The sequence below is a fragment of the Artibeus jamaicensis genome, unplaced genomic scaffold (genome assembly GCF_021234435.1).
Source record: "Artibeus jamaicensis isolate MK-2021 breed Jamaican fruit bat unplaced genomic scaffold, CSHL_Jam_final contig_465, whole genome shotgun sequence".
NCBI lineage: Eukaryota > Metazoa > Chordata > Mammalia > Chiroptera > Phyllostomidae > Artibeus > Artibeus jamaicensis.
The window spans coordinates 26,824,995-26,838,316 of record NW_026521843.1 but is presented as its reverse complement, the minus strand read 5'-3'; the positions used below and the strand labels follow the sequence as shown (position 1 = coordinate 26,838,316).

The 13,322-nt window shown below is 37.6% G+C and overlaps 1 protein-coding gene across 1 annotated transcript in view; it reads left to right on the top strand.

The window, feature by feature from the left end:
* LRPPRC (leucine rich pentatricopeptide repeat containing) overlaps positions 1-13,322 on the top strand; it is a 101,741-nt gene that overhangs the window by 54,070 nt on the left and 34,349 nt on the right. Inside the window, exons 24-25 of the mRNA XM_037162066.2 lie at positions 1,978-2,102; positions 2,609-2,715. Of these exons, the coding sequence (XP_037017961.2) occupies positions 1,978-2,102; positions 2,609-2,715 (232 nt within the window). The remainder of the gene's footprint in view (positions 1-1,977; positions 2,103-2,608; positions 2,716-13,322) is intronic.

Here is a 13,322-nt window from a genome sequence, read left to right as displayed (position 1 = left end):
TTTCATTATAGATTCCTAATTCCTTTTGTTGGCAACCTGAGGGCAATAACATCAGTACTTAAATTTCTAACAAATATATGAATTATTTCCATTTTGCTATTCTTGTCTTTTCTGTTGTTGTTCTGAGCGGGTATAATCTTTAGAAGCATATATTTGGAGACCAAAGACTATTAACATGTCTCTTTGATTGACAGAACAATTATTCATTCATTTATTGATAGCTTTGACCTAAAGCAGGAGAAATGCAATTGAGACATTACTATTCTAGTTTGGGAATTGATCTGAAAAAGCAAATCATACCACTTTTAAAAAGCAGTGTGTGTTAGCTTTTCTCTTAAAAATATTTTAGTAGTTTTCCATTAAATGGCATTGTAGGAAGGTAATAACTGAACTTGTGTCTGAAGCAAGGGAAAATACTGATTATATAAAGCTTTATATCATATGTGTAGCTACCGTAGCATTTCTCTTGTATGACAGTAATCTAGCCTGCAACATCTACTTGCAGTTTTGAAATTAACCTGTAATTTAGTCTTCACCCCAAATGACAAAAATTCAAATGACTCTGTGGGGTGCTGGAAGATGCACTGTAAACAGGGCTCAGCGAGGGGGTGAGGTGGCGCCCCATCAGGACGGGCCCCTTGTCACTGCGTCAGTAGTCTTGCCGTGAAATTAGCGCTTCTCTGTGGCATTTTACTTTTTTAGTGTGGCTCAAAATCTTAATCTAGATAAAATAGTAATTCAGTCTAGGGCAACATAACATTTGTATAATGGACCAAAATGTTAGGGCTTCAAGAGAAAATTTAAAGAGCATTTTTTTTGAGAACTGTTGAGTCCAAGAAAGGAATGTGTTTTCTCCACTAATGTTGATGCTGCTATTAGAACTTTGGTCCATGTCTCTAACCATGCCTCTTTAAAAAAAAAAAACAAACAAAAAACCATTTCACACTCTTCTTAAAAATCTTTGATATCTTATTTCAAATTGCATTGACTTACTAGGTTAAACAAACAACAGTGCTTTTAATGGAGCCTAATCCAGAATTACACATACTCAGGGAAGTGGGAAGTCCAGGGACCTGATGATGGCTGCACCTTTCTTCCTCTGTTCACCTGGCAGCAGTCAGTCTCCAAGGTGCTTTAATTTCCTTATCTATTTAAAAGTGAAGTATGGCGGCAGGTAGAATTGGATCAGGTAATCTACAGTTTTTCCAAGGAATTACTTATTTCTCATACTGTCATTTCCTTTTAAAGGAAAAAGTAGTTTGTGAGGATTCACAAGAATGTATTTCCCCGTCCTTGTGTAAGAAACTCTGACTTAATGAAAATATTTATTTTATTTTAATTTATTACCACATCAGAGAAGTCTTGACTTTATAATTTGAAATAATTTTAAAAGCTTACCCTCTAATGAAAAGCCTTTTAAGAGTTCTAGAATTCGCTGAATTCATAAGAATATCCTAGTTTTAGCAACAATACATCTCTCTGTGTATGATTTCCAGTCATTTTCTCCTCATCTGGAGAGGGGGCAGTATAAAAAATAAGATAAAGGTGGAAGTGCTTGAAAATTTCTTGATAGCTGTCGACAGATATTTAATCAAGTTTCCCAAATTTGGAGTTACTGAGAACTATAAACACATAAGTAGTTAGAAAGAAAAATATTTGATAGTAGTCATTGTTTTTAGAAACAATGCATTCTTAGAGTAATCTTGGAGAATATGGAACCTTCATCTATTTTGACTTTTTTTTTAGTGCCATTCAGTAAGTAAAATCGTAAAAGATGAAGCAGGGAACGGCTGATGATATCTGTACTCTGAACACTTAATTATACATAAGGATTGTTTCTCTTACTGTTTTTTCATTTTGTCTTCATGGTTTTTCTGCCTCAGATAAAGCATAGCCGTGTACATTTTTAACTGCTCATTGTACATGTCTCTAAACTAAGATACATTTTTTCATTGTTAATGTTTTTATGTTGTCAAGGGATGACTTACCTGCTGCTCTTGAAGCCACCATTGGATGCTATGAAAAGTATAAAGTGTTGCCGAGGATTCATGACGTCTTGTGTAAATTGATAGAGAAAGGCGAGACTGATCTAATTCAGAAAGGTTAGTCACCTTTTAATATCCTGGTGTGTGTACTCAGAGTTGCTGCCGACCCTCCCCCGCCCCTTGCACTCCTCGCTTATTTAATCTTAATGCATTGCCATGAAAAGAAAATTGAACACTAAGGCAAAGCACATCCAGAGACAATGTTACACTTCTAAATTAAAAAGAAAAATATCAGGTAGATATTCAGTATTGTAAATGCCCTTGATTGTAATAACTGCTCATTTTGAAAAGTTGCCCCTCTATTTTGTATTCTTGGTGATGTGGCTTTATGAGGACTTTTTACCCTCTTAGTCACCAGTTCTCTTGGGAGCTGGTTGTAGGTACTGAATGTCATAAACGGGTGCTGTTAAATAAAGACTGTGCCAGGAAGTTGGTTGTCATAGCTGTAATCTTTAAGATGTTCTAAATATATGTTTTAATGTTTCCTTGTATTTTCTGAACTTCAGCTGATGGTGTTTCTCTACATTTTTTTCTTCTAATATATTTTCTTCTTTCCTCTCTAGCAATGGACTTTGTGAGCCAAGAACAAGGTGAAATGACGATGCTCTATGATCTCTTCTTTGCCTTCCTACAAACGGGAAATTACAAAGAGGCCAAAAAGATCATTGAGGTGCGATTTTAACCACAGTATTCTAATTGTACAGCCTTTTAGACTCTTAATTAGAATATGTTTTAAAATTTTAACCTTTAATTACATTTGTTCTGATTCATGTTAATATAATTCAATCCCAGTAATGGGGTGGGGGTTGGCAGAAACTCGGCCAGCTTCTTTATTGTATATAATTACAGTTCAAAAAAGGCAGCCTGGTTGTATATTGAATTTGTTTCCTCACTTTGTTAAATTCGCTGTTATATATCAAACTGATATTTGCATAAATCTTGGATTGTGGAACAATTAAATTAAACTGGCATTCCTGGGTGTAAAGTTACTAATCCTCTTTGCCAAGGAATTCTTTGTTCTTGAAAGCAGTGGGATTTAATTTGTTGCAGTTCATGCTCAGATTTATTTGTAATGCTTGTCTACAAGTTAATCAGCCAAACAAGTGCTGTCTGCAACTGTTTGGCATTTAATTTAGAATTTCTTCTTTTCTCTCTCTCTCTTTTTTAACTGTGGTAAGCAGCTTATGGGAGTAGTAGGTGACAAACCTGGCCTATTTAGGATTTAGTACATTTTATCTAAGCATGATTGAAATTTTGCTTACTGAAATTAATAGGTCAAAGGGCACCTATAGAGTCTGTCCTAATTGTGATTAGTTTCACTGTTAAACAATTCTGTGTCCCCTAAAAAGCAAACCGTTCCCAAAAGATGAAAGATGGAACCATAACCTTAAAAAAATATTTAATATGATTAAATAAATTTGTAAACACATCAGCAATCATGTTTCTCTCAGATCATACTTTGCCATTACTTTATTTCTTTTTCCAAAGTGCCCCTGGTAGACAGCACACAGGCATGGTGTTTGGCCTTCTTGATTGTATATTGATGACTGCTTATCATCAAATTGAAAATGTAGGCACACAACCCATAAAATTTCTAGTTTCTATTGATGTTTTTTTAAGAAAAGTCTAGTATGGAAAAGGAAGACTGAAATTAATTCAGGACTGTCTTCCCTTTTTGTCTTATAATTCAATTGATCCTTCTGCCAGCGGAGAGTAGGGAAATGCCTTCCTGGACAGGTGTTTCTGTAGCTCAGATAGTTCATTTGTATTATGTAGAAATGGCATATAAATTTTTTTCATTGTAAGTGCATGGTGCGTCTGTCTGAAATTGGGAGGGGAGCTGCCTGCCTGCTGAGTTCTGTTGCTCTTTATGTATGGTGTCAGTACTAGCAGGGCGGTGATCAGGGTAGAAATGAAGCTCAGCTGCTCAGATAATGGTGATGAAAGGTTCTATAGCAGGCGGTCATGTGCCTCTGTGTGTACTAAGCAAGACACAATAGGAAGAGCTAAAGGCGTAAGACTGAGTTCTTCTTTTGCCACATACTAGCTAGCGTGATAATGGACAAGATACTAAGCCATTTTACACTTTCTTACCTATATACAAGGGAATACAGGGTGGGGCAAAACTAGGTTTATAGTTCCTGTGGAAAATAATACAATAATTAATAATTACAAGAATAAACTGTTTCATGTACTCAGAACTATAAACCCACTTTTGTCCTACTGTGTGTAGTATCTTTTTTAAATACTCAATCACATAATGTGTGCAAAGCAGCTTTCCTGCTTCCTGGATTATGGCAGTAATAAATAATATTAATTCTCTTTGCTCCTTAAAGGTAGGGATTATATTTTCTTCTTTATGCCACATAATTCATCATAAGATGCTTAGCAGAAGGTATATGTTTGTCACATGAATGGGTAAGAGAAGACTGCCTCTTAATTGCTCTGAAGCTTTGCCAGTGTACATCATCACTCAGTGTAATCACTTAGGAATGGCTGTTTACTGATTATACAGTTTTCTTAGTGGATATGTGTAAAGTTGCTTAAAGGATAAAGAATAGCTGTATAGAATCCTTGCAGTCCCCTTGAGTAGTTCAGCAAGGTGTGTAGTATGAGAATACAGTGAAGCGCATTTCAGTGGTTTTCTTAATGGTTGGTTGGCATTGAGTTAAAGCTGGGAACTTGCTTTTTTTCACTATGGAAATTTAAGACCTGGAGCTTTTCTTGTGGTTTTCTAAGGATTATTGAAAATATAAAAAGTAATGAAAATTAATAAGCTGGGACTGTATCAGCATATGAAGGAATGTTATAAAATACTGAGCAACATTTTTGTCATTCCCCAAAATGCAGTAGAGTCTTATCAATGAATCAGTTCATTAGGGTTGAATTTCCAAAGCAAAGTATACAATGAAGCTTCTTGGCTTTGAAGCGTGTTGGGAAATAAACCAGTGATTAAAATGAACGTAGTTGCCCTGGCTGGTGTGGCTGAGTAGATTGAGCATCGGCCTGCAAACCAGAGGGTCGCTGATTTCATTCCCAGTCCAGGCCACATGCCTGGGTTGCAGGCCAGGACCCTAGTAACGGGTACATCAACCACACATTGATGTTTCTCTTTCTCTCTTCTTCCTTTCCCCTCTAAAAATAAATAAATAAAATCTTAAAAAATTAAAAATGAAATAAAGTGAACATAGTCTTATGTTTTATTTCTATACATGGATTATTGCAGGAGGGTGTAATTATAGCTGGTATTTTGCTTTATACTTTTCTGTATTTTCTGAATTTTCAGAGCACACAAGGTTTGTCCAAAAGGTATCCATCCATATAATATGGAAAACAGAGACATTTATTGAAGAAGATACAAGATACAGGAAACATTGTGCATAGGACAAGGACACCTCAGTCCCCTTGAAACTAGGCACCTTGGGACCTAACATAGTTCTCCCAATCTCCGTCAGTCTCTCAATCTCCTCTCATATTTTCCCAAATCTCATCAACTGTCTGAAAATCATTTTCCTTTCAAAGGTGACTTTAGTTTTGGGCAAAGCCAGAAGTCACAGGGTGCCAAGTCTGAGCTGTAGGGGCTGAGTCACCTGGATGATTTGATGCTTCTCCAAAACAACTCCGAATGAGACATGATGCATGAGTGGGCACTTTGTAGTGATGAAGCTGCCAATCACCAGTTGCCCATAGTTGCAGCCTTCCGAACTATCTGAATAGTTTCTGAGGAGGAATGTTCAAGCTTCACACAAAATTCTAATGTATATTTATTGCTCTACTCAGTCATTTTGAATGCGATATCCACACAGTACACATGCTCACTTCTGCCACCCCCACTGACTAGTACAGTGAAGTTGTCACTGTTCACACACATATTCCGGTTCATTCTCCTTGGCTGCCAGGTTACATCGATCTCGTGCAAACCATTCTTGTTCTATTAACAATGGCTGGACTTTATCTGGACAGACCGTGTGTGTGTGTGTGTGTGTGTGTGTGTGTGTGTGTGTGTGTGTGTGTGTAATCTTTATTTTTTTCCGTTACCATTTAGTCCCCCTTCCCTCAGCAGTCACCACTCTGTTGTCCACGTCCACGAGTCCTTTTTCTGTTTTGCTCAATCCCTCCACCCCCTAATTTCCCCTGACACTAGCTGTCATCTGTTCTCCATCTATGAGTCTGTCTCTGTTTTGCTTGTTAGTTCAGTTTGTTCATTAGATTCCACATATGAGTGAAATTGTAAGCTATTTGTCTTTTCTGACAGGCTTATTTCACTTAGCATACTGTTCTCCAAGTCCATACATCCTGTTGCAAAGGGTAACATTTCCTTCTTTTTTATGAGTAGAATTGCATTGTATAAATGTCTTATAGTTGTTTTATCTACTCATTTATTGGACACTTGGGCTACTTTCATATCTTGGCAGTTGTAGATAACGCTGCAGTGAACATAGGAGTGCTCATGTCATTTTAAATTAGTGTTTCAGGCTTCTTTGAATATATTCCCAGAAGTGAAATTGCTGGGTCAGAAATCTCTCCACACTGCTTTCCACAGAGGCTGCACCAGTCTGCATTCCCACCATTGGTGCAGAAGGGTTCCCCTTTTTCCACATCCTTGCCAGCACTTGGTTTTTGATTTATTGATAATAGTCATTCTGACAGGTGTGAGGTGGTATCTCATTGTGGTTTTAATTTGCATTTCTCTGATGATTAGTGACATTGAGTATCTTTTCATATGTCTATTGGCCATCTGTATGTCCTCTTTGGACAAGTGTCTGTGCAGGTCCTTTGCCCATTTTTTCATTGGGTTGTTTGTTTTTTTTGGTGTTGAGTTTTGTTAACTATTCTATAAATTTTGGATGTTAACCCCTTATCAGATGTATCAGCGAATATTTCCTCCCGTTTCACACATATTCTTATAGTCAGAAAAAGTGTTATTTCCTTCCAAAAAGAGTAGGAAAGAAAAGCAAATCAGACTAAGATCAACCCTCAGGGAGCTAATATGAAGCTCTTTGAATGTGAAATTAAAACATGAAGAGAACTGCTATATAAGACTGAGAAGTGTTAACTGCTGTAAGTATAAATAGTCCTACAAGTTTAAGAGTAGAACTTATTCCTAAATAGGAAATTAGGCAAGACTTCCTGGAGGAAGTAGGGTATGAGGAGGACGCTGATGAGTGTGGTAGTACTTAACATTGGGGAGTTTGAGGATTTGGAACGTGTATTTTTGAAGTATTAGAGCAAAGAAGTAGAAAAGGGGAAATCACTAAATATCTCTCCTCCCGGCTGTGTTGAGACATACAGATAATCGACATGTAGTGTTGTGTAAGTTTAAGGTATACAGGGTGCTGGTTTGATGTATTTATATATTGCAGAATGATTACCATGGCAGCATTAGTTCACACCTCTATCACTTCACGTAACTGTCATTCTTTTTTGTGGTGAGAACATTTAAAATCTCTCTTAGAAACTTTCATGTAAATAATACAATATTGTTAACTATAATCACCATTCTGTATATTAGACCCCTAGAATCTGTTCATCTTGTAACTGGAAGTTTGTACCTTTGGCCAACATTTCCCCCACCCCTGAGCCCTTAGCAACCACCATTCTACTTTCTGTTTCTAAGAGTTGTAATTTTTAAGATTCCACATATAAGTGGTATCATACAGTATCTGTCTTTCTCTTGTCTGACTTATTTCACTTAGCATAATATCCTGAGGGTATGTCTGTGTTGTTGCAAGTAGCAGGATTTCTTTCTTTCTTGTGGCTGAATAATATTCCCTTGTATGTAATATGTTCCACATCTTCTTTATCCATAGACAGACACTTAGGTGGTTTCCGTGTCTTGACTATTGTGAATAATACTGCAATGCATATGGAGTACAGATATCTCTTGGAGATTTCATTTCCTTAGGCTATATGTCCACAAGTGGAATTGCTGGGTCCTGGGGTTGTTCTATTTTCAATCTTTTGAGGAACCTCTGTACTGTTTTCTATCATGGCTGAACCAGTTGACATTTGCACCAACAATGCACAAGGGTCCCCTTTTCTCCACATCCTTGCCAACACTCATCTCTTGTCTTTTCGATGACAGCCAGTCTAACAAATGCGAGATGATAGCTCATTGCAGTTTTGATTTGCGTTTCCCAGATGACCAGTGATGTTGAGCATCTTTTCATTGTACTTGGTCCTTTGTATATCTTCTTTGGAAATATGCTTATTCAGCTCCTCTGTTCATTTTTTAACTGGATTGTTTGGGTTTTTGCTTTTGAGTTATATGAATCCCTTAAAGAGTTTGTGGATTATTAACCCCTTATCAGAGATATGCCTTGAAGGTTTTTCTGCCATTCTGTAGGCTGCCTTTTCATTTTGTTGATCGTTTCTTACACTGCGCAGAAGCATTTTAGTTTGAAGTAGTCCCACTTGTTTATTTTTGTTTTTATTATTTGTGTTTTTGATGTCTTATCCAAAAACTCATTGCTAAGACCAATACCAAGAAGCTTTTTTCTGTTTTCTTCTAGGAGTTTTATGGTTTCAGGTCTTATATTGAAGTCTTAAATCCACTGTGAATTATTTTTTGTGACTGGCATTAAGATAGTCCAATTTTATTCTTTAGCATTTGATTATCCAGTTTTCCCAATGCCGTTTATTACAGAGACTATCTTGGCTCTCTTGTCAAATATTTACTGGCCATATATGCAAGGGTTTATTTCTGGCCTCTTGATTCTATTCTGTTGGCGTATGGGTCTGTTTTTATACAGTACCACACTGTTTTGATAACTGTAGCTTTGTACAGTAGTATAGTTTGAAATCAGGACATATGATACCTTCAGCTTTGTTTTCTTTTTTTTTCCCCCCAAGACTGCTTTGTCTCTTCAGGATCTTTTGTGATTTCATATGAATTTCAGATTATTTTTTCTAGTTCTGAAAAATGCCATTTGGCGTTTTCCTAGGGATTACATTAAACCTATACATGCCTTTGTTTGGATAGTATGGACATTTTAATAATATTAATTCTTCTGATTCATGAAGGGGGGATATTGCCTTTTTTGTGTGTGTGTCTTCAGTTTCTTTTATCAAAGTCTTACAATTATCAGTGTACAGATCTTTCACATCCTTGGTTTAATTATTCCTAAGTATTTTACTGTTTTTGATACTGTCGTGAATGGTGTTATTTCTTTTTCAGATCTTTTGTTGTTTTTGTATAGAAGTGAAACTGCTATTTTTGTGTATTGATTTTGTATCCTGCAACTTTACTGAATTCATTGATTAGTTCTATAGTTTTTTGGTGGAGTCATTAGGGTTTTCTATGTATAAGATTATATCTGCAGCCCTGCCTGGTGTGGCTCAGTTGGTTGGGCATTACCCCACAAAGTGAAAGGTTGCCAGTTTGATTCCCTGTCAGGACATGTGCTTGGGTTCAGTCCCCAGGTGGGGTGCATACAAGAGGCAACTGATGGATGTTTCTCTCACATCTCTTTTTCCCTCCCTTCCCCTTCTCTGATAATAAATAAGTAAAATCCCCTTAAAAAGATTATGTCTGCAAACAGAGACAGTTTTACTTCCTTTCTAGTTTTTTAAGTAATTCTTTCATCCTGTGGCATAGGATTTGCGAGAAATATTTTGTAAGGGTAAAGTGTTCCCAGAGACCCTTTATTATCTGAATATGCAGATTGGAGTTCAGTCAGAAAACAGTGTTAAAAGAAAACCGTGTGAGCAGTGTTAACAAAGAAATTTATATTAGCAGAAGGATGTGTGGTAGATTAAAGGGGGGTTGAGGCAGGCAGTGAGATTAATAGGATCTGAATTTAGGATAGTGGTTGTGGGAATTTTTAAGACATTTTAGTTATTGCAAGTGATATTTAATGATTGAAGGATAGTGACCTCAGCAGAAGACAGGGTGAATTAACAGAGGCATGAGATCATTTAATCTCTGACTGAGATCTGATAAAGCAGTTGTCACCATAAACCCTTAAAGTTGGCACTGACATTCTTTTCTGAAGCTTCCTGAATACAGTCCTTTAACAAAAGGTGGTTGATAACATCGGTGTTTGCAATTTGACCAGTTTCCCCTCCCTCCCCCCTGCCGCCCATCTTCCTTTTCTCTCTTTCTTTAACAAGTACTGATTGATGACATCTTACAGTCTAGTCCTAGAGATAGACGTTAGAAAGCTGAATCTATAAAATACAATAATTGCTGTAAGAAAAACTGCTGTTGAAAGGAACTATTTCAGATGAAAGTTGTCTGAGGAAGTGATGTTTGGAATAAGAATCGAAGGATGAATTGAAAACCAGCCACATTGGGAGTGAAGGCAGAAGCATCTCCCGGAGGCAGGAGGTGCTTCCATCCGTTATCCTCATTCTGTCTTTTAGGACCCAAATATCTAGAATGCTTGGTACATCATCAAACACTTGATTGTCAGATTTATTCCATTCCTTCCACATGTATTCTTTCAAGCTGGGTTGAAGTCATTCCTTTGGTCTCTCTGTAGTCTCATCCTCTGCAAGCCAGTTGTCCCTGGTTCCTTCCTCTGTTCTTCTGGCTCGTTCCAGAATGAACTATGCCATGAGGAAATGTTCACACGTTATTGTTACAAACTTACATAGTAATGAAATAGTGATTTCAGGTAAACATATTTTGTGAATTGTATCTCTCTTACCAGTGATGGTGATCAGTCAGATTTTTCCCCTGTGTGTAGAGACTCAGGTAAAACTTACACATGTTATTGTTTGAAATACACCAAGTATAACAACTATTAATCCCGTTATTCATCTAGTTATGTTTGTGGGTTTTCTGTCCATTATTCAATGCATATTTCTTTTATATGTAATTGAAATAAATGGAATCATATAGCTTAATTTTTTCTTCACCCTACTTAGTGTCTCTGCATTTCCCTGCATGTAATTAAGAAGTCTTCTAAACATTATTTTTAATGGCCACATCATTCTACTATAAAAGTGAACTAAGGTTTATTTGACCATTTTTCCTTTGATAAAAATTTTCACTGTTAGTAGTCATCTTAATTCAAGTCTACCTACAGACATATTTGGTTTTCAGATATTTATTAGGATCATTTCTTAGAAGTGGATGAAATGTCATTACCATTTTTAAGGGCTCTGATACTGAAAGACAATTTTTTGTTGTGTCTTTGTAGGTGATAGCTCTTTTATCGTTCATAATGACAGAGATTTGGACTAAAACTCAGGCTGTCTGAGCTCTAGTTCCACATTCCTTTTGCTAGAAATTATGATAAAATAGATGGACTTTTTTGTTTAAAAAAACTTCATTCTTTTAGTCAAGTATCTTTTTAGGTACTTCTGTCACCTCCCAGGAAGGAACTGTTACAGTCATTTAAATAAATTAACACTGTTAGAGAATTCATTTTGTGTTTTAAGACTGGACATTAAGTCCAGAGAGAGATGATTCATACAAGTATAAAAAGCTAAATTATGGTATGAAATGTTGAATAACCTTATTAGAAGTTTCTAGGGACTTCCGGCCAAGATGGAGGCATAGATAGACACACTGTGCCTCCACACACAACCAAAAGAAAGACAACAGCAAATTTAAAAACAAAAAACAACCAGAACTGACAGAAAGTCGAACCGTATGGAAGTCCGAGAACTAAGGAGTTAAAGAAGAAACACTCACCCAGACCCGTAGGAGGGGCGGAGACGGGCATCCTGGCGGAGAGGACTCAGGGCAAGGCAGTGGCTAGAGGAGCGGGTGGTCCCACATTCATGTGCGAATAAACTGGGAGGAACAACTGGGGAGTGAGACAGACCGCACATCCCAGGACTCCTGCAGGGGGAAACAAAGCCTCAAACCTCTGACTGGAAACATCTGTGGGGGTTGAGGTGGCAGCAGGAGAAACTCCCAGCCTCACAGGAGAGTTCGTTGGAGAGACCCACAGGGTCCTAGAACATACACAAGCCCACCCACCTGGGAACCAGCACCAGAAGGGCCCAATTTGCTTATGGGTAGCAGGGGAGGTGACTGAAATGTGGCAGTGAGCAGAGCAAGCATCACTTGTTCCCTCTCTGACCCCACCCCTACATACAGCGTCACAACACAGTGACCTGGGTCACCCCGCTCTGGTGAACACGTAAGGCTCCATCCCTCACTATGTAACAGGCATGTCAAGACAAAAAAAAAGGCCCAAATGAAAGAACAGATCAAAGTTCCAGAAAAAATACAACTAAGTGATGAAGAGATAGCCAACCTGTCAGATGCACAGTTCAAAACACTGGTAATTAGGATGCTCACAGAAATGGTTGAATATGGTCACAAAATAGAGGAAAAAGTGAAGGCTACGCTAAGTGGAATAAAGGAAAATATACAGGGAACCAACAGTGACAGGAAGGAGACCAAGACTCAAATCAACACTTTGGAGCAGAAGGAAGGAAGAAACATAAAACCAGAACAGAATGAGGAAACAAGAATTCAATAAAATGAGGAGAGGCTTAGGAACCTCCAGAACATCTTTAAACATTCCAACATCTGAATCACAGGGATGCCAGAAGAAGAGGAAAAGCAGACATTAAAAACTTACTTGAACAAATAACGAAGGAGAACTTCCCTAATCTGGCAAAGGAAATAGACTTCCAGGAAGTCCAGTTAGCTTAGAGAGTCCCAAAGAAGTTGGACCCAAGGAGGAACACACCAAGGCACATCATAATTATATTACCCAAGATTAAAGATAAGGAGAATCTTAAAAGCAAGAGAAAAGGAGATGGTCATGTACGAAGGAGTACCCATAGGACTATCAGCTGATTTCTTAAACCTTACAAGCAAGAAGGAGGTAGAACGAATTATTTGAAGTTATGAAAGGCAAGAACCTACATCCAAGATGACTCTATTCAGCAAAGCTATCACTTAAAATGGAAGGGCAGGTAAAGTGCCTCCCAGATAAGTTCCAAGTTAAAGGAATTCTTCATCACCCAGCCCTTATTATATGAAATATTAAAGGGACTTATCTAAGAAAAAGAAGATAAAAAATATGAACAGTAAAATGACAGCAAACTCACAGTTACTAACGACCACACCTAAAACAGAAAAGCAAACTAAGCAAACAACTAGAACAGGAAAAGAATCACAGAAATGGAGATTACATGGAGAGTTAGCAACAGGGGAGTGGAAGGAGGAGAAGGGGGGAGAAGGTACAGAGAATAAGTAGCATAGATGGTAGGTACAAAATGGACAGGGGGAGGTTAAGAATAGTATAAGAGATGAAGAAGCCAAAGAATGATCCACGGACATGAAGTAAAGGGGGCAGTTCGGGTGGG